General features: G+C 48.9%; 1 protein-coding gene across 3 annotated transcripts; it reads right to left on the reverse strand.

Moving 5' to 3' along the window:
- Window positions 1-1,618: 1,618 nt before the first annotated feature.
- Window positions 1,619-15,707, reverse strand: THNSL2 (threonine synthase like 2). 3 transcript variants are annotated; one of them, XM_045979685.1, is made up of 10 exons: window positions 14,899-15,707; window positions 12,748-12,982; window positions 11,911-12,105; window positions 11,332-11,484; window positions 8,247-8,477; window positions 5,217-5,365; window positions 4,989-5,114; window positions 2,371-2,522; window positions 2,121-2,262; window positions 1,759-1,925 (listed from the first exon to the last, which is right to left on the reverse strand). In XM_045979685.1, exons 2-10 carry the CDS (start codon window positions 12,968-12,970, stop codon window positions 1,890-1,892), a joined length of 1,407 nt encoding a protein of 468 aa, XP_045835641.1. In that variant the 5' UTR covers window positions 12,971-12,982; window positions 14,899-15,707; the 3' UTR covers window positions 1,759-1,889. The 3 variants fall into 3 exon arrangements, with proteins under 3 accessions (XP_045835639.1, XP_045835640.1, XP_045835641.1); XM_045979683.1 differs by lacking the exon at window positions 2,121-2,262 and having other exon boundaries at window positions 1,619-1,960; window positions 14,899-15,611; XM_045979684.1 differs by lacking the exons at window positions 2,121-2,262; window positions 14,899-15,707 and adding an exon at window positions 14,125-14,890 and having other exon boundaries at window positions 1,619-1,960.
- Between the last annotated feature and the right edge of the window lie 5,002 nt (window positions 15,708-20,709).

The following is a 20,709-nucleotide window of genomic DNA, read 5'->3' on the forward strand; positions in this document are numbered from 1 at the left end:
CAGTATGTATTTTACACTTATGATATATTTCAACTAGAACACTTAATTTTCCTTGGAAATACTTATCTGTATTTAGACTTCCCAAGATTTACTGTTGAAAAAGCTGATTGAAATACCTGCATTTTTCCAACCATACTTAAAAGGTTTTTTTTAAAAATAACTAAATGAAATAATAGTTTTGAAATTTAAATGTAAATTAATTAAAATTTTTTAAAATTAGAAATTCAGTTCTTTAGCTGTACTGTTCCCATTTCAAGTGCTCAGAGTCACTTGTGCCTAGTAGCTACGGATTTCGACAGTGCAAGGCTAGATTATGGAAACAGCAGGAACACTAAGGCATGCCCTTGTGCAAATAAAGTACACCTTATAATTGATAAATAAGAAATGACTTATCAACTTAAACTCCCCAGCTAGCGTTTCACAAATTAGAGGGCACAGAAGACTTATTCAGGGAATTTGCTTTTGTTTTTATTTTTTAAAGATTTTATTTATCTATTATTTGAGAGAGAGAGAGAGAATGAGAGAGAGAGCATGAGAGGAGAGAGATCAGCGAGAGAAGCAGACTCCCTGTCAAGCAGGGAGCCCAACATGAGACTCGATCCCGGGACTCCAGGATCATGACCCAAGCCGAAGGCAGTCACCTAACCAACTGAGCCACCCAGGCACGCATTACTCAGGGAATTTGTAAGAACATTATTCAGGGTGGCTCAGTGGGTTAAGCCTCTGCCTTCGACTCAGGTCATGATCTCAGGGTCCTGGGATGAAGTCCAGCATCGAGCTGGAGACCAGTCAAGTCTGGTGAGCAGAGAGCCTGCTCCCACCCTCCTTCTGCCTGCCTCTCTGCATACTTGTGATCTCTGTCAAATAAATAAAATCTTAAAAAATAAAAAAAAAGAACTGCAGGTGTCCACCCCATTCCCAGAGATTTGCATGGGAAGGTGGCCAGAAGTGTGCATTTTTGAGACTCAAGGACCATACTTTGAGAACCATCACACAGTTTTTGGGCAGACGGACAATCACAGGGATGCCGTACCCCCGGTTCCTGCTGGTTACAGAATGTGCCAGGCACCAAGCTCAGTTAGGACTGTCAAAGATGGGTCCACAAGACAAGCCACTAGAGCATGCGGAGGAAAGATCAATGTAGGTTTTTATCATTAATTAGTCCTTTATTCCTATTCCTACTTTAGCATATGGTTCGTGTGGCTTACATATACTTTAGTATCCATATGTTTGGAGAACAAATTTTAAAAATGTTTTGATCAACAGGGGCCAGCCCAAAACGTTTCAGCCCATTGTGTTAAACAGGGGTTCTTGTCTTCAAGAAGCTTCAAGATGAGGGGGTAATGTCTAATGCGGAAAACCATAAAACAGGGTCGAAGGGAATAAATGTCTTAGGAAAGCTACTGTGGATGATTTTGCCAGAATCAGGAGCCCTTATGTCCGTCCGGGCTGATGAGGGACAACTCAGCAGTCGACAATTTGCAGAAACCATGACTCATCAAAGGACAGTGTCCCAGAGGCAGGGTGGAAGGCATGGTGTGGGGGGTGGTCATAGTCTCAGAGGAACAGACAGTGTGACTTCTCTGGGGCTGCGTAGTTATAGAGGTACCCACGGAAATGGAGGCACTTGGACTTTATTTAGTGGTGCTCTAGGACACCCGCCCTGGGTTCACAGAACAGGGGACCCTGATACAAGAGCAACAGAGCAACCTGACTCAAGTCAAATCCAGCCCGGCTATTCCGGAGCCCTCAGGGATGAGCCCTCTGCTCCCAGCTCAGACCCTCAATGGTGTTCCGAAGCATCAGCGTCCAGTCGTCACCCTTCCGCATCGGGGTGCAGCGCGTCTCCTTGAACTCCAGGGCCAGGATCTCCACGGGGGTCTCTGGGGTCAGCCCGGCAGCCAGGACAGCTTCTGGGAACTTGGCTGCAGAGGCGGGGGCCAGACAGCACCGGGGAAGGCTGTGGGGTGGGGCAGGTGGGAACAGGGGGGCAGGCCAGAGACCAGACAGAGAGATGTGGAAACGAGGAGGGGAGGAGGGGAGAGGAGAAGGAACAGGGGACGTAGGGATAGGGTGGTGCACGGGGAAGGAAGAGAGAGAAAGAGGCAGATGTTGGGTACCTTGAACGCATCTCTGCAGACATTGCAGGGAAACTGCTCCTCTATGTGGGAGACCCAGCTCAACCACCACCTCTCCGTGGCTGCCCCCCAGAGGGCTGTCACGCAACCCTCTTCCGGGACCACAGTTCTCAGGGCACAGCTCCTGCTCGTGAAAGCCATCTGTGCAGATTCCTGCCTCCCCTGCTTGGGGAAGAGGAGGGCCCCCCAAAAGCCAGTGTACCCTGGTGACCCAGGCACCCACGGCCCGTACCTGGGCTGCTGCCGGTCTGTCTGCTGGTAATGGTAACTCACGGCCACAGCTGAGTGAGGGCACAGCAGGTACTGGTTCTCTTCCCAACAGCGACTCATGGTCTGGGCGATGGCCTCATCCGACACTGACTCAGACATCATGGCCTCTGAAAGCTGACAGGTCCCAGGGTCAGAGGGGTGGGAATCAGGGTCCAGGAGTTACCCAGGAAAGCGAGCCAAAACGCACTACATAACACAGGCAGCCAACACCAGACACTCAGAAAGACTCTCCAGACTAAGTTGCTCAACTTCAGCTCAGAGAAAAACCTGGTTCCCGTGTTTCCCAGTTTTAAGTTGCTTCCCTCAGTTTGGGGGAAGGATCCTTTGAGTTTCAGGTCTGTAAATTTAGTTCAGATTAGCTAATGAATTAGCAAGTTTGTATATAGTCTTGTTCAACAAACGGACAAAACACAGAAGGTTAAGGGCATTCAAACATTCCTGGTGCCCTGTCGTTGGTACACACCCTTCCAGTGGGTGCAAAAACACCTCCCAGTGAGCTCCCACCCAGCCCAGGTCACACCTCCTCCAGGAAGCCTCCTTGCAACCTGCAGATAGAGGAAGACTCCCTTCCCACTGCCCCTTCAGTGGGGAGGGCTGATCGGATCATTCTCTGAAAATTTATTGTGTGCTATCGATGTGCCCATCACCCCGCCTATATATGCCTACAGCAGAGACCACAAGTGTCATAAATCCTTTGTACAGCTACCTGTCCCATTAGGGCTTATGGCAGAGAGAGAATGTGTTTTCTCTATCTTGGTTTATCTCTAGCACGCAGCACGGTTCCTGGTTACAGGAGACATGTTGAAGGAAGGAAGGAAGGAAGGAAGGAAGGAAGGAAGGAAGGAAGGAAGGAACCAGTGAGTGAGAGCTGTTCCAGCAGATGGACAATCTTGTACAGTCAGGGAGAGAATGAAACAGGGTGGGATCTGGTGACTATGTTCCCGGAGCATCTCATTTACATGAGGGGAATGAACCATTAACCGAGTAAGTTGATCTTTGTGTTATGGTCTGAATGTTTGTGTCCCCCCACCCCACCCAAATTCTTATGTGAAAAACTGAATCCCAGCGTGATGGTATCAGAAGGTGGGATTTGGGGGAGGCCATTGGCGGGGGCACCCTCATGAATGGAATTAGTGTCTTTATAAGAAGAGGCCGGAGAGCCAGCTGCATGCCTTTCCACCATGTGAGGCTACGACAGCACATTGACTGTCTGCCATTTCCATGGAAGTTGCGCCCACCAGAACCCAACGATGCTGGCACCCTGATCTCAGACTTCTGGCGTCCGGAACTGTGAACGATAGATGTCTATTGGTTATAGCCAACTCAGTCTCTACTTTGTTACAGCAGCCCCAACGAAGACAGGGTGCGTCACAGGAAACATCGAAATTTCACTCCCGTGTGCATGGGTGGCTAAGAACTATATCCAGTTCTGGAAATAGCCTTTAAGACGGTCATTGGCTAGGTGGCTAGGTGAAATTAGGTCACATAAGGGACAGATAAAGGAACAGGGAAAACTCAGCAGAGAAATGGAAATTCTCTTCAAATATGGGAATCACACGGCTCCCCCGTGCATAGTCAGTTGAAAAGAGGAGATCCCAGCTCAACATATAGAACTTTGTAATGATGACAGCTTGTATGAGGTATGAGGTCCTGGTCCCTGGACATAGAGTCTGGACGACTTGCTGGGACATGGTAGAGAAAATTAAAGGCAATGTCAACATACAAAATCCTTTTTCTTCAGGCAAAATAAGTGGATCATCACCAGGTTGCATTAAAATAAAAGCAACGAGGGCACCTGGGTGGCTCAGTCAGTTAAGGGTCCAACTCTTGAGTTCGGCTCATGTCATGATCTCAGTGTCGTGAGATCAAGCCCTGCTTTAGGCTTTGTGCTGAGTATGGAGCCTGCTTAAGATTCTTTCTCTCCTTCTGCCTCTGTTTTCCCCCAACCCCCGTCCACTCGTCCACTTGCACGCAGGCTCTATCTCTCAAAAATAAATAAAATAAAATAAAATAAGATAAAATAAAAAAAGATTAAAAAAGATAAAATAAAATAAGATAAAATAAGATAAAAATCTTTCCAACTAGATTCCTATCACTCTGAAGAAATAAAGTTTCTCCTTTTCCTTTTAAAAAGACAGCTCAAGAGGATAATGGTCTCTGTTCATACTGGATGGGCAAAATTATTGCCAATTGTTGCTACTGCTGAAAATCAACAACAATAAATAGAAATAATAATAGCTAATGTACCAAGCCCTATATTTCCAGGCCGTATACAAAGTGCTTCATGGCTGTTACTTGACTTCAGTCTTCAACAGTGGTAGGCATTCTCATTAGCCCCACTTTACATATGAGGAAATTGAGGCACGGAGTTTAAGAAATGGGCCCTGTCTCTAAACCAATGCTCTCTACTGCGTCTCCTCATTAATAAATTAATCCATAGAAAGTGACTGCAGAGGTGCCCGCCTCATCGCGGGTGCTCAAGAAACAGGTGCCCTCTTCCCTTAACCAGATCTCCAAACCCAAGTTGGGTTTCATGGCTGCACCCTTTGCTTTCTCTGTGGTACGTGGGTGGTGACTGACCTTGTCATGCAGTTCCTTGGGTAGACTCGCGCTTTGGGTCCTTTCAAACTGCTCCATGAGGGCTCTCGTCCCCTGGCTGTCAGAGCCCGACAGCAGCCAGAAGATCCTCTCCATGTTGTAGGGTACCTAGGCAGGAAGGCAGGGTGCTAGGACCACACAGACCTCAGCCCTTGTCCATCCCGCCCAGTCAACACCTGGGCAAAGCGCACACTTTCCCACAGGTCCTACCTGAATGTCCATAGCTGAAGCCAAGGTCAGTTCGACGGCCTTGGACAGAGAGAAGTCTCCCCGCTGCACGGTCCTATGGATGACGTCATTGCGGTTCACTGACACGACCAGGTGGATGGGCAGGCCCATCTTCTGAGCAAGGCACCCAGCTTAAGACGAGAGAGGAGAGGACCAAAGCTTTCTCAGACATGACGCCCGAAATATAAGAAATAAAAGGAAATTGAGATAAATTGGATTTCATCAAAATTAAGAAACTTTGGTGCTCCTTGAAGATTTTGATTTGTGCTTCAAAGGATACTATCAAGAAAACGAAAAGGCAGCTCACAGAATGGGAAAGGCAGCTCACAGAAGGGGGTTAGCCCGTCCTTCCCTCCTGCAGCAAAAAGAATATTTGCAGATCTTCTATCTGATAAAGGACTGGCATACAGAATATGTAAATAACTCTTACAGCTCAACAATAAGAACACGAATATCCCAATTTAAAAATGGGCAAAAGACTGAGACAAACATTTCTCCAGAAGATATACACATGGCCAGTGAGAACATAAAAGATACTCAACATCAGGGAACTAGAAACCAAAGTCACAGGGACATACCATTCCATGTCCATTCGGATGGCTAGAATCAAAGCGTTGGTGGGGCTATGGAGAAATTAAAACCCTCATATGTTGCGTTGGGATGGGAATATCAAATGATGGGAATATAAAATGGTGCAGCTGCTTTGGAAATGTCTGACCGTTCCTCAAAAAGTTATGACTTTTTTTTCTGTGACCCAGAAATTCTACTCCTAGGTACACATACTCAAGAGAAATGAAAATAGAGGTCCACATGAAAACTTAGACACCAACATTTACAGCAGCATTGTTTATAATAGTTGTGATACTGAAGCAATCCAAATGTCCAATAATGATAAATGGACTATTATTCAGCCACAGAAAGGAACCAAGTACTGATTACAATGTCGATGAAACTTGAAAACGGTAAGTGAAAGAAGCTAAAAAAGCTCACTTATTGTATGATTCTATTTCTACAAAATGTCCGGAATAGTCAAATTGATAGAGACAAAATAGATCGATGGTTGCCTAGAGCTGGGGAGATGCGGGGAAATGGGGAGTCGCTGCTAGAGGGAACACGGTTTCTTTCTAATGTGATGGAAATGTTCTGAAACTGACTGTGGGGACGGTTGCACAAATCTGACATATACTAAAAACTATTCAGTTGTATACTTTAAACAGGTGAATTGTATAGTATGTGTATATATATGTATATATAAAATTATGAGTTATACTATATAACAATAAAGCTCACACACACAAACACACACACACAGAGAACCAGGAAAGAAGAGGAGATGCTACCGTCCCTTGATACTCTTCTCCACCTCCGTAGGTCTCCCTCCCTCCCTCCCTCTCCCACCCTCTCACATACATACACACCAGGCACACCTGCTTGCTATCACTTGCCGAAGAGAAAATGAAGGTTCTGGGAAGCTGAAATGACCCACCCCAAGCCTGCTGGGTGGCACACGCGCTAGCTAACGACTCAGCCTCCTAGCAGCGGCCCCTTTGGACACCCTGCTCCTCCAGTGTCCTCCGCCCACCCAGTCAGCAGCTCCTGTTTGCATGGAACAAACAAGGAATTCCTCACCCTGGGAGAGGGAGAGTCCCTAAAGGTAGTCACTTAGGAAGGTTTTACCTACTTCCATGAATGGTTCCTCTCTGGTTAAGAGGAGTTGGGGATCACCACCCCACCCCAACGTCACTATGCCTTTTGCAAAAAGCACTTTCACATTCTTATTTTCCCCTTGATCCGCCTGTAAACATCACACTCTCCGTGTATGGAGGAGGACAAAGGGACGCTACCAGGGCCCAGGGCTTAAATTTCCACAGCTAGTTCCTGATGGAGCAGAGAGGGACGGGAGCACTCTCTGCAAACGTCTGTTTCGTGCCAGCCACTGTGGTGGGCCCTGCAATGCGTGCAGGGGGCACCATCCACGGGAGGCTGATGCAAATGGGGAGCTCAGTGGGCTTCCCCACCGTGGGTGGTGAAGACGGTCCCAACCCCCTGGGAGTGCAAGAAGTCAGGAAGCCCCCGGACCCCTGAGCTGCTTCTGCGGTCCCACTGAAGCCCTCCTTGGGGCCGATCAGAAGCAATGCCGCCTACAGAACCATCCCAAACTGTCATGCCAGGGAGGAGGCAGCCTCGAAAGCTCACGAGGATGCGGGCTCTGGAGGAGTGGTCATCCTGGCTGTGTCCCCGACCGGAGTGTAGGCAGGGGCCAGCTGGCTAACTTCCCTGGGCCTCCACCTCCTCTTCATTAAGTGGAGACCTCAGTACCGTCCTCACAGATGCGTGTGAGCATTAAGTAAGTTGATCCGTGAAAAGCACGTGGAGGGGTGCCTGATGCATAGGAAGTGCTGGAGACATGCTTCTTCTTATTCTAGAAGGTGGTTTCATGGCCACGCAGAGGCACAGCACAGCACCCTTGCAAAGTTCATGCCCACACGTGAAGGATCCTACTTGCACTTCACGGGAGCCCTGAGAGATACGATATGCTATCCAGTATTGCTTTTACAGCTGAGCGGTTGGGTCTAAGGGACTGCCCCCAGGGCCATTCTTCTGGGGCCAGACCTCCTTCCACCTCACACGGCCTCTGGGTAGGTACTCTGGGGTGGGAACATGTTGTGCTGGCTGTCCTCGCAGCAGGCCGCTGGCAGACGGGAGCAAAGTCCGCATCTCTGGAAGCAGGCCCCGGCAGGCCAGCAGAGCAGCTGAACCTTGACCACATCTCTCCACACTTTCCTGAGGGGGGTTAGCCCGTCCTTCCCTCCTGCAGCAAGCAGCCGAGCCGGGCTGTCCTCCCAGGAAGTGATGGGGAGGTTTGCTGGGGGCTTCTCCTATGGGTTGCCTATCACCTCCAGAGCGAGGACTCAAACCTCCTCCTCACAGTTGCAGCCGAAGGGCAGCTGGGAGGACGGGGGCTACGGGCATTTTTCTGGAAAGCCCATCTCTGCCCAGGGGCCTCCTTACCTGCTAGATTACCGGCAGCCCCTGTTGGCACAACCACCTCCACGGGGGGCAGGGGGCAGGTGTCCAAGGATGGTGTGCACTGGAAATAAGCGAAGAAGTGGTGGGCCATTTGCACGAGGACCCGGGACCAGTTGATGGAATTCAGACTCATCAGATTGTGCTTCTTGACAAAAGCCACGTCAGCAAACACAGCCTTGATTGGCTCATCCAGCTCATCGCTGTTGCCCTCCACTGTCAGGAGAGAGAGGGCAGGGGAGCTATCAGGAGCGCAGAGAACCCCCAGTCGGCACTTGTCTGCAAGCAGGCCCTCCTTTACTGGGCCTACCCAGCCGGGACCTTCACTCAGCCTTGGTTTCTGCTCTCCCATGTCATGGCCTGGCTTTCTAGACTTGAAATTAAGCAACTCAAGGAAAGAAACCATGTATTATATTCTTGAGGTCCTACTTCCAACATTTCTACCATTACATAAAATTAGACATAAACTGTCAACCTTCTGGGATGTTGGGAAAAGGCCTCCTCCTTGGAGTCCGTGCCCGCTAGCCCCACTCTCTAGGAATAAGGAGAGATGGTTTCTGAGGCTATGATGTGGCAAGAGGCCGATCTTTTCTTTACTCCTCGGTCCTTTACCAGGACTTGGGGGTATAGACTCTCTGTTCTCATATGCTCTGCCCTTCTCTCAGTTAGATAACAGAGAGACATTCTGTTCTCTGCTCCCACGTGGTAGATAAGCTGGCATGGACCTTTCCTCCCTGAGCTGGGTGTGGGCACAGTTTAATTTATAGATGAATTACCGGGTCAATTTACGGGTGAGTTGGCTACTAGTCCAACTTGCCCTCCTCAATCCAGCCCAACTAGCCATCAAGCCAACATTGATCTCTTATCCGACATCTGGGTCTACTTCTCCACCAAACTTGATCCCAACTGGAAAGACAAGTGTAAGATTTACTGCAGGAAATGCCAGAGTAAGCCCCAAGGTTGTTACTCATTTCACCCTTCACACTGTTTAGCAGCAATGAGGCCACGGGGCTGACCCCAGATTCACACACCAGCGGGATGTTTGCTGGGGTTCTAGGAAAAGATTTACTGCTCTTAAGATGGAGCCCCAGGAAGAGAGACTTAGTTACCTGAAGTAAGCATCATAAGCCATGAGAGAGATGAGCCTTAGGATTGGGAAGGCAGAGCAGAGAATGCAAATAACCTGGGTCTCCACTGAGGGACCGCTGAGTCGCTGAACCGACTCTTCAGGAACCCATTCAGGGACTTAACATAACTATTCCAGTTAGATAAGCTGGAAAATACTCTTGTTTGAGCTGGTCAGAGGTAGATTTTCTGTTACTTCCAGCCAAAAATATCCTAAATAATGTATAACTAGCACTTGCTCATTATTCTGTGCTTAAGAAGAACCAAGTATAAAATATATTTGGAAATTAATGCCTTTAAAAACCTCAGTGTCCAACACACAACAATCCAGGTGGCCCATCCCTACTCCCTGAGCTCCCTGGTCTAAGGGAAAAGACAGGTCCACTCTTAGCTCCGGAACAAACACCCATCCTCCTAGAAACCAGATCAGAAGATTCCAGAAAGGAAAGGAAGAACCTGAACAGGTCTATTTAGGAACAAAAATTAATTTATGTAAAGTCCGCTGTCTTATTTTCTTGAAGCTCAGAGCATGGATAAAACAGAAATGTCCCTTGGGCTCCAGCAAGAAAACATTTATGACATAGTGCACTCATCACCATCCACATCTCTCCTACTATTTTGCAAATGGGCACCATTCTCTGCTCCGTGGTCAGGAACAGAGTTTACACACAAGTCCTCACGTAAAAGCCTTCCAATACCTGGTATAAGGCAAGAAGGGAGTAGGTGGCAGGACAGATGTACAAATGTTATTTCCTACTTCGATTCTAGGCAAAAATAGTCCTAGATCTATAACTAGCAATCATAGTGCTTAAGGCATAATAGGGACCCTCGGGAGCCCAGACATCACACATCCAAATTTTGCAATGAGTGGGGAAAATGCAGCCAAATATGGGCAACGACCAATGCTAACATGTAAGATTTCCAACACCTGCATTAGCTAAATCCAGAACTTTTCACTGGAACATGTAGGTGCTTATCAAAGAAAAGAGTAGAAGGGGCTTTGGGCTTTCTTTTGAACTCATGGACAAAGGATCTTCATGCTACCCCCATGAGTAAGGTCTGTCTGCCCTGTGCTTTTGTTCCTTGACGAAACCCGTGTTCTATGAAAAGCACCCTCTGAGGGGTCATACCCGGAGCCTGGGCGAGGTGTAGGAGCAACGTCTCCTGCCACCAACTGCTCTCCTGCTAAGTGAGTGACCGAGCCAGGCCAGGCCAGCTGGCCAGGTCTCCTGGACAGCTTTCCCAGGACCATAGTGTACAAAACCTCACCCAGACCCCCTACTCCTCATACCCCCACCCCTACTTTGGGATTACCTGGGTTCTAGCTAGGTATGAAAAGTGGAAATAAGCACATACGGCTCTCCTCAAGCTCCCTCTGTCCTTCTAGAGTCCCGATTTCTACAGAACAGATGCCCAGTGGGTACTACTGAGTAGTTTCCCACACCTGCTAACCAAATTCCTGACTGAGTAGTTTCTAGACCATAAGGGAGGGCATGAGCAGTTACCACGTAAGGGCACGTTCTTTTAAAATTATTATTGAATGTCTTTGTTTCCGCTGAAGTTCAGGGCCCTGGAACAAAACCCAAGTCACTTGGCTCGGGCTGTGGGTCTGGCGGCGGCCTGAATATATGGCACCAGTAGGGTGAACCCACACAGAAGTGGCGTTCTTTGGGGTTTGGTGTTCAACCGCCACTTCTCGGGTTATGGTTTGTACACTCGTCACCTCCAATAGCTTCTGAAACTGTGTTGCCAAGAGCTTGCCCAGAGCTAAGCCAAGGCATATACCAACCTCATGACTGATGAAGGAAGGAAGCGAGGGGCAGAGAAAAGGCAGGAGGAAGGTTGGTCAACTCATCAACTGGCCAGTTGTACTCCAGCCCATCTCCCAAAACAGACGCCCTCAAGACGGCCATGCATTCCCTGGAGCCTCCATCCCAGCTCTCACCTCCGAACACATGGACATTCTCCCTCAGCACCGTGGTCATCTGGAGCTCTTGGATCTTCGTGCAGTGACCCTGGGGCAGCAGAACGATGATGTCCACGTTCTTTGCTCCTTGAACACTCTCAATGGCAGCACTCCCTGTGTCCCCAGATGTTCCTGGATAGGAAGAAAAAATAACCCTCCCCTGTTCAACAAGGGCGACGGAAAAGGAAAGAAGAGTTTCTAAAGCAACCCTGCCACAGGAGGCAACGTCTACTTCAGATACGTGGAGAGCTGGAACCTCGTACTTAATCTGGGATCCACTCACCTCCTAGAGACCAGGGGACAGAAACCAAGGCATCTGTGAACATCTGTGAACAAGGCAATGTTACATATTTTGGGTGCTTAAAATATTATTCTGAGAAGGTTCCGTAGCCTCTACCATACTGACAAAGGGGTCCATGGCACAGGAGAGGGTGACAAACCCTGCTCTAGAAGGACCAGTCACACACGCTCCTCGAGCCTCCATGCAGAGCACCCTGTGGTAGACACTGGCACGCCAGGGTGCCTACGGGGCTCGGCCCTCGTGCCCATGATGCGTACCTACAACCACGGTGATGTGCTTCTTCTTCTTCTCCAGAAAGTACTGCAGGAACTGTGCTGTGCAGCCCAGGGACAAGTCCTTAAATGCGTATGTGGCCCCATGCCACAGCTCCAACACGTTCAGCCCGTTCCTCAGTCTGGACAGATGGACCACCTCTCTGTGGCGGAATCTGTGGAAGGCTCGGTCGATCAGATCTGTGTGGGGAGAGGGGTGGGACAGCGGGGGAAGGCCTGAGCTCGGCCTCAGGTTCTCTGGTTCTCCCCCCAACACCACCTTGTCTCTTTCGAAGGTCAAGTTTCTCTCTCCTGCTACCCAATACGAGACCGGAAACGTTTACCCCAAAGGAGACTATAGATGAATAGAATTACTGAATCCTAGGCAAAAGTCTGAAAAGACATGAACCACACTGTTCATAGATTCCTGAGTGATGCCCCCCAGAGAAGAGAAATAGTCTAAGACTTCCATCTTTCACTTTATAAACGTCATCATTTGGATGTCTTGTGGGCATGCACGCCGGCTGAGGTTCAATTCAACAACTGTGCAACAAACGGATCCATGTCTCATCTCTTCTAATGTTCCTTCCTAAAGACCAGACATTGTTTTTGCTGCACTAAATTTCACACCTGTGATACCAGAGCCTGGGGTTGGTTTACATATAATCCTGCCTAAGGCAGGTCCATCTTGGGTAGTGCTTCTCAAACTTTAACTGACAAACCAATCACCTGGGAAATAGGACTAGAAACTTCCTAAGGGTTAAGGGATGGATTCACAGCTCTGGTGGGGGCTAGACTGGCAGGGGAATGAGGTGGGAGAGTAGGGAGGCTGGGGATTCTCACCGTTTAAGACATCTCGTGGAATGAGCTCAGGACCAATGAAGAGGGTGCACAGCTCCTTTACCAGACTGGGGTAGGAGAGCGAACTCCACTGACGCAGGGTCTCTATGCCCAACTGTGGGAGCTCTTCGGGCATGAAGAGACCGCCATCGGGAGCATAGCCAGAGAAGAGGGCCCCCTCAAAGTCGACCCGTGGGGCCATCCCCCTAGTGCTGACGTACCACATGATCCTGGTGGCCTGCAGAGGGAACAGTCCCAGAGGCACCTGATCTCCGAGCTCAGTACCCCACAGGAAAAAGCTGAAGTGTACACGCACCCTCTGCTAGCCTTTGGACCACCACTCATAGGGGTAAGCATCCCAGCCCGAGAGACTGGAGCCCTCTCGAGTCTCAAGCCAGCTTCCTCTGGGACAGTCCAAATTGTGACCTCTCCAGTCAAAATGAGGCCAATTCAATGACCTTGGGAGAGGGATTGCCAAGTCATGTCAGGAAAGGAGAAAGTTTGGTCCTCACTGTGGAGGAATAAGGGAACTGGGAAAAGATCATAGCAATTAAGGCAAGCACCATTTTGATAGCCCTCTTGATAAAGAGAGGACCACCACAGTTGGTCAGGCACCCTTTTGGGAGATAACTACCCAGTTACCTAATTACCACTTTTGACGGTTATACAGCAATGTTGCCTATAACCTAGTGGTTCCTCACTCTGGCTGTTTGGGAGCTTTTTTTTTTTTTAAGATTTTATTTATTTGACAGACCGAGATCACAATAGGCAGAGGCAGGCAGAGAGAGAGGGAAGCAGGCTCCCTGCTGAGCAGAGAACCAGATGCAAGACTTGATCCCAGGACCCCGGGACCATGACCTGAGCCGAAGGTACGTACTTTAACCCACTGAGCCACCCAGGTGCCCCAACTTGGAAGCTTTAAAGAAAGTATTCCTATCTGGGACCGTCCCTGGATCAATGAGATTAGAACCTCCATGTGAGAGGCTCCATGGGTGATGTTACTGTGCAGTGAGGGTTAAGAAGACAGTAACCAACTTGTCCCACTCTTCTCGGGACTTTCCCAGTTTTAGAAGTGAAAGTCCCGTGTCCCAAGAAAACCCATCAATGCCAAACAAACTAGAATGGTTTGGTCATGCTAGTTGAGAACCAGTGCCCTACCTCTCCGCCTAATCCTGGAATTCTTAGAAGCGCAGGCAAGCTACCCTTAAGACAGTCTAGCCAAGGCTAACTGGTCCTGTGTGGGCTCAGGACTCTGACTGGGGTTGTGGGAAGGGGAACGTCCAAGGGCGCCCAAGGCCTAATTCTGGTCCCAGTGCCCACTCAGTTAGGTTCCCAGGAGCCAGGTACCAAGTCCAGAAGCTGAGCTTAAGCTCTGAATACCTTTCTCTGGCCCCTGGAAGTGATTCCAGGAGCTCTGGTTTTAAAGCCCCAAGGCCAGGAAACATTTCAGGAAGGGCCAGCAGGTCAATAAATTTTCTGACAAAAAGTGGGGCAGGGCAGGAGGGCCTGAGGGCCTGGAGCTGAGGGCCCGAGCAACTGGCCACTGATCGCACACAGACCCCGTCGGGGAAGGGGCGGAGGCCCCCCAGCGGTCTCAAATAGGCCCAGGCTTAAGGTCCCCGGGCACCAGTCCTCGGGGTAACCAGTCCCTGGGTCAGGGAAGGAGGTTTTGATAAGGCCCGCAGGATAAGGCACGCTCCCAGCCTCTGAAAACACGTTGGACTTCTCAGTTTCGGGCTCCCGGGTACTGCAGAAACCCTACAGACCGCGCAAAGCCTCGGAAACCCCGGACCGGCCCAGGTTCCTCCGAGCGCGGGCAGAGCGCCGCCGCAAACAGGTTACGGAAAGGGCGGCGAGGCGGACAAGCCACGCGGAAAAGTCAACCGCGAGCTCAAGAGCGCAGATAAGCCGCCACCGAGGACCCTCCCCCCCCCCCCGCCCCTTCCCGGGGAGGGAGCCGCGATCGCCGGAAGCGGACGCGGACAGGGCCCCCGCCGCCGGCCTGTGCGGGGAGCTCGGCCGCCGGGACGCAGGCTCCGTGGGGCCCCTCCCCTCCCCTCCTCTGCCTTCCCCTCCCCCAAGCCCGGGGATCACCCGGCCGGGGCCCGAGGAGCCGGAGGGGCTGCCCGGGCCGGGGGCTGGCGGGGCGATTACCGGGTCCGCGGCGCGGGCGGCTTCGGGGGCGGAGGCGGCTGGCGGGGCCCGGGCGCGGCGGAGCGCGCTGGCCTCGGCGGCGGGGTCGGGCTTCCGCCGGGAGAGGGACAGGGACCGCGGGGCGGTGAGGCCGAGGCGGGAGGCGGAGGCGCGGGAAGAGGTGCAGGGGGTCGCCCGAGGGAGCGCCGCGGGAGCGCAGCCCTTCACTCCTCACTCGGCGCGGATGCGTGTGTATTAAGTTGGCACGTGTTTAAGGCACCGAGCTAATCGCTGACATTCGGTCTCTTCACCTTCACAGCCGTCCTGGAACCTTATTTTTCCGATTCGAAAACAGGACAAGATGGAGGGAGGAGCCCCTTCTTTGGGCTTCATGCTTCTCACCTGTGAAATCAGATTTCTGGACGAACTCCTTGTTCCTCAGACCCTAGGACTGGCACATCCTGAATTCGGAATCCACGGAGATACCGGGCATTGTTTAAGCCTTCACAGTTTTTCGTAGGAAGACACTTCTTATAAAGTACTGATCTATTCTAGAGTAAAAATCCTCCCCACTTATTTATTTATTTTTAAAGAAGCAAGACACTTGGGAAAAGTGTCCTCTGGACACGGCAAATGCCTCTGGATTCACATTCATCCTCCTGGGTCCCAACTCCCTTAGGCAAAATTTGAGGAGCTAAACTGGTGTCAGCTAAGGTTTGGTTCATGCCTCTCTACTGGGCCTGGTCTCCATAGCACACCCAACTGGGATTCATCGGGGCAGAGGACGAAGATGACTGCCCTCTCTTCCGTTTTCGACATTCTCCTAAACCTGTGGTCTCTGCTTATTCAAGTCACCTCTCTCCAGACCTCAGCCCACATGTGCTCATTGGACGTAGGCACCCAAGCCCACATACCTGCTACTGACTGACTGCAGTCTGGATGACCCTCAGATTCCAGAAAGAGAGTCTGACTGTTCAGCTAATGGACTTTTGTTGTGGAGTTCACCCAGAAGCCAGGGAGCCATACTTAGAGAGGGTCCAGACCAGGCAGGACCTCCCAAAGGATATCTGTTCCTTGTATCAGGTAAACTTTATCACTCAAAGGCCAGGGAAGCGAAGGCACCTGGAAAAATGCCCCAAGACGCAGCCGTATATTTTCCAATGCTCATCACCAACCAGGATGGAGTCTCAAAAACCCCAGAAGGACAAAAGTACCTTCCACAGAGTTCTCCCTTCAGGCCCCTCACAGACTTACAGAGGTCTCAGGAGTTCATTATTCTGTAAGCAGAAGGGAAGGCCAGAAGTTTTTGTAAACGGTCTGACTCCCTCAGAAAGGAGAGGAGCAAAAGGCTTGGGGAAGAAGAGGTTTAACTTACTAGGAATCCCTGCCCAGGACATTCAGAACAACGCAGCTCTGGAAAAGAAAAACTTCTGCGTGGCCTACGAGGAGGAGGACAGAATTCGGAGTGCCAAACAGGATAGTAGGAATGTGGAGTTCCGTGAGACTTTTACACAGGACCGACGTTGATTTTTTATAAGATTAAAAATTGCTTTTATGTACTTATTTTGCTTTTTGACCTTACAGATTAGAGTGCTTAGCTGTCTGCAACTTTGAAGCCAACACGCTTCAAAGCAGAGCCCCAGGGCTCCTTGAGGTGCTATTTTCTTCCATGCGTCCCTACAGAGCCAGCTGAGAGAGGCTTCTACAAGACTGTGTGTACAGACGGTTTACTATGGTCTCCGTGCGGTGGGATGTAGGAGCTAGGGGCCAGAGCCATCTTTTAAGGTTAGAGAACACACAGGACCCAGGCTGCTAGAGGAGCACGTGACCTGCCGGAAGCCCACCAGCCATTTGTGCAGGCCACAGGCCAGCACTAGGTCTTTTTCTGGAGTTCTGGTAGGGCAAGGGCAGCAAGGCAAAGGGGAGAAAAGAGGGCATTCAGAGACAGGACACGTCTGGTCTCTCAGAGCATTTTAACTTCCTAACTGATAATGCATTGTTTTACTTAATGTGTCTGGTGGTTGAGGAGATGGGGTGGTTAGGATTTATGCTCACATACTCTCAGTTACTTTCATTACTCCGAGTTTCTGACTCTGGAACAAGGGGTTCAAATAAATAGTCTCAAATTATCAAGAAAAAACTTGACTAGTATCATCCCAACTTACCTTTTTTTTTTTTTTTTCCCCAGAAACAGACAAGTGGATCCTAAAATTTACATGGAAATGCAAGGGACTCAGAATAACCAAAACAATCTTGATAAGAAATTACAAAGTGGAAGACTTACACTTCCTGAGTTTAAAACCTAGCTCAAGGCTGTAATAGTCACGACAGTGTAGAACTGACATCAGAATAGACATACAGATCCATGGAAGAGAATTGATAGTCTAGAAATAAACCCATGTGTGTACTGTCAATTGATTTTTACAAAGGTACCAAGACTCTTCTATGCAGAAAGAATAGACCCTAAGCAAATGATGATGGGATAATTAGGCATCTACATGCAAATGAGTGACTTTGGACCCCTACCTCATACCATATGCAAAATTTATCAAAATGGACAAAGATGTAAGTGTAAGAATCAAAACTATAAAACGCTAGAAGAAAACAATGGAAATCTTCATGACATTGGATTAGGCAATGGTTTCTTAGACATAGCCCCCAAATCAAATGCAACAAAAGAAAAAAAGAGAGAAATTGGGCTTCATAAAAAATTAAAGCTTTGGGGCACCTGGGTGGCTCAGTCGGTAAGTGTCTGCCTTCGGCTCAGGTCATGACCCCAGGGTCCTGGGATCGAACTGTGCAATGGGCTCCCTGCTCAGCAGGAAGCCTGTTTCTCCTTCTCCCACTCTCCCCCGCTTGTGTTCCGTCTCTCACTGTGTCTCTCTCTCTATCAAATAAATAAATAAAAATCTTTTTAAAAAATTAAAGCTTTTGTGGATCAGGAGAAACTATTAGACAAGTGAAAAGACAATCTATAGAATAAGAGAACATTGGGGCACCGGGGTGGTTCCATTGGCTAAGCATCTAACTCTTGGTTTTGGCTCAGGTCTTGAACTCAGGGTTGTGGGATCGAGGCCCACATGGGCTCAGCATGGAGTTTGTTTGAGATTCCTTCCCTCCTCCTCTCCCTCCCGCTCTGCTTCTCCCCCTGCTCATGCTGCATGCATATTCTCTCTCTCTAATGTAAATAAATAAATAAATAAAACCTTTAAAAAATAATAGAACAGATTTGTAAATCATAAATCTGATCAGAGTCAAGTATCCAGAACATGTAAGAACCTCCTACCACTCAACAACAAAAAGACAACGTAATTTAAAAATGGGTAAAGGACTTAAATAGACATCTTTCCAGAGAAGAACTACGAATGGCCAGCAAGCCCATAAAAAGATGCTCAGCGTCATCCATCATTAGGGAAAGGCACATCAAAACCTGTATGAGATACCACGTCATGGCTACGAGGATGGCTTGCATCAGAAAGATTGTGCTCGTGGAGGTGTGGAATAATTGGAAACCTCATACATGTACCGAGACCTGTTGCTGGGGGGAAGGTAAACTGAAACAGCCACTTTGGAAAACAATTTGGCACTCCCCTTGGGATGTTAAAGAGTTACCAGGTGACCCAGGACATGCCCAAGAGATCAAAAACATCTTCCTACAAAATCTTGAACACGGATGTACATAGCAGCCTTATTCATAACAGCCCCCAAACAGGAACAACCCAAAAGTTCACCAACAAATGAATGGATAAACAAAATGTGGTATATCCATGCAGTGGAATGTTACTTGGCCATAAAAGAAATACTGTAGTGTGGATGAACATACTATGGCATGGATGAAACTTGGAAACATTCTGCTAAGTGAAAGAAGCCAGACACAAAACTCCACGTCTTGTATCGTTCTCTTTATATGAAATGTCCAGAACAGGCAAATCCTCAGAGACAGAAAGGAGATGAGTGGCTGTAAGGAGCTGTGTGAGAAGGAAATAAGGAATGACTGCAGATGAGGACAGGGTTTCTTTGGGGGATGATTTAGTTGTTCTGGAATTAGTGGTGATGGTTGCACAAATTTGTAATATACTAAAAATACTGAATTCTACACTTGAGAGGGTGAAATTAATACTCTGTGAATTACATTAAAAAATTGCAAAAAAAAAAAAAAACCATAAAAACTGATTGGCTAGGGGCGCCTGGGTGGCTCAGTGGGTTAAAGCCTCTGCCTTCGGCTCAGGTCATGATCCCAGGGCCCTGGGATCGAGCCCCGCATCGGGCTCTCTGCTCGGCAGGGAGCCTGCTTCCTCCTCTCTCTCTCTGCCTACTTGTAATTTCTGTCTTTCAAATAAATAAATAAAATCTTTAAAAAAAAAAAACTGATTGGCTAGGAATCAGGGCACATTAACCAAAACAGCTACCCAGAGAGAAAAACTTTGAAGGGCAAAAGGGACAGACTGAGTCCTGAGAAGCAGCCTGTTGCTCCCGATGAGAGTACAAAACAAGAGGAGAGTGGTTCTGATTCAGACATGATCTAATTCATGAGTAAACAGCTGTAGAAATCATTTCAGGAAAGGACAATCAAGCCTTTTTCAGTGCTAGAAGCTCCTTCTGTGTATTCATTGCGCATTCTTTGCTACTGTTCTAAATAAATTTCTTCCATTGCTGAATTTGTTTGGAAGAGCAGTCAATGGTGCATAACTGAGGCAGGTCAGAGATGCCTTTTAACAGCCTGATATCTGGTTTTACTCCCCAGGTTTTGAGAAATGTGCAGAATCCACTGGGAAAGAGTACACACAGTTCCCTAGCTGCTGTCCCTTCAGGTGCTGCTCTCCGGCCATCGGAGCTGAGTGCGTATTCACAACAGAGGTGTGTCCTAAGGGCTGGATGCTGCTTTCTCATGGATGCTTGTCTTCATCCTTCCCCCGGCCTGTGCTAAGCATTTCATGCTCCACGGGCATGAAGGCATCTATGCCAAGTTCAAAGGTACTTTTGCTCAGGCAAATGGGAAATCCTGCCTACCCAATTATCTCTACTGAAGCAGCATTAAGTAAAAGCCTAGACTCATGTTCCATTCTCTCAAGACCATTGTCCAGACTGACCCTGTGTGCTCTGCCTATTTCCGTAGAATGGTAATAATTGTAAATGGTCTGTACAGTTCAGCGGTCGAGGGTATTGTTGGCTGTCAGGATGTGAGGTCCTGTGCCAGTTTTCTGTGGACTTGGATACATCACGTCACTGCAGCAGGCTCCTGCTTTGTTCCGGGAGGGGACTGGGCTCCACGCTGCCCGACGCGAGCAGGACCTGCCCTTTGCTCTTCCACTCTCTTAGCCAGGACTCACGTGACCCAGGAATCTTCACATATATCAGCCAATAGATTCTCCCAGTCCCCACCACTTCATTTCCAATTTTCAGGAGCTGAAACTCAGCAAGACTGTAGGCTACCGAAGGGCCTACCATTAGAAAGCAGTGCAGCTGGGACTCCCCCTACGCCTCCCCATTCCACATCCCATTTCCTTCTCAACCCAGCACAATTATAAGTTGCTTGGAACTTGGAAACGAGTTTTTCCATTAATGAGAAATGATGAAAACCTGGGAAAGATGACAGTGTAAGAACAGGCTTACAAATATCCCAGGACAGATGGCTGCGAAAGGCTTGACCAACATCCACGCTCACCTTCTCCTCTGATGTGGCAAGATGGGCAGCTAGAAAACTCACATATGTCCTCACACTTCTCTGCCTTGAGAAGTGGCCAAGTGCCAAGTTCCAGCCAATGATATATAAGATGGAAATTCTGGGAAGGGTTCCAGGACAGATTTTGTAAAGAATAGACCCAACTAGCA

This window comes from Meles meles, chromosome 15 (genome assembly GCF_922984935.1).
Source record: "Meles meles chromosome 15, mMelMel3.1 paternal haplotype, whole genome shotgun sequence".
Lineage (NCBI taxonomy): Eukaryota > Metazoa > Chordata > Mammalia > Carnivora > Mustelidae > Meles > Meles meles.

Excerpts from the sequence above, each read along its gene's own strand:
- THNSL2 (XM_045979683.1), bottom strand. The coding sequence starts at position 12,970 with ATGTGGTACGTCAGCACTAGGGGGATGGCCCCACGGGTCGACTTTGAG. Across the intron at positions 8,478-11,331 it reads GAATGTCCATGTGTTCGGAG|TGGAGGGCAACAGCGATGAG; the intron begins GTGAGAGCTGGG and ends CTCTCCTGACAG. Across the intron at positions 1,961-2,370 it reads ACAGACCGGCAGCAGCCCAG|CCTTCCCCGGTGCTGTCTGG; the intron begins GTACGGGCCGTG and ends CCCACCCCACAG.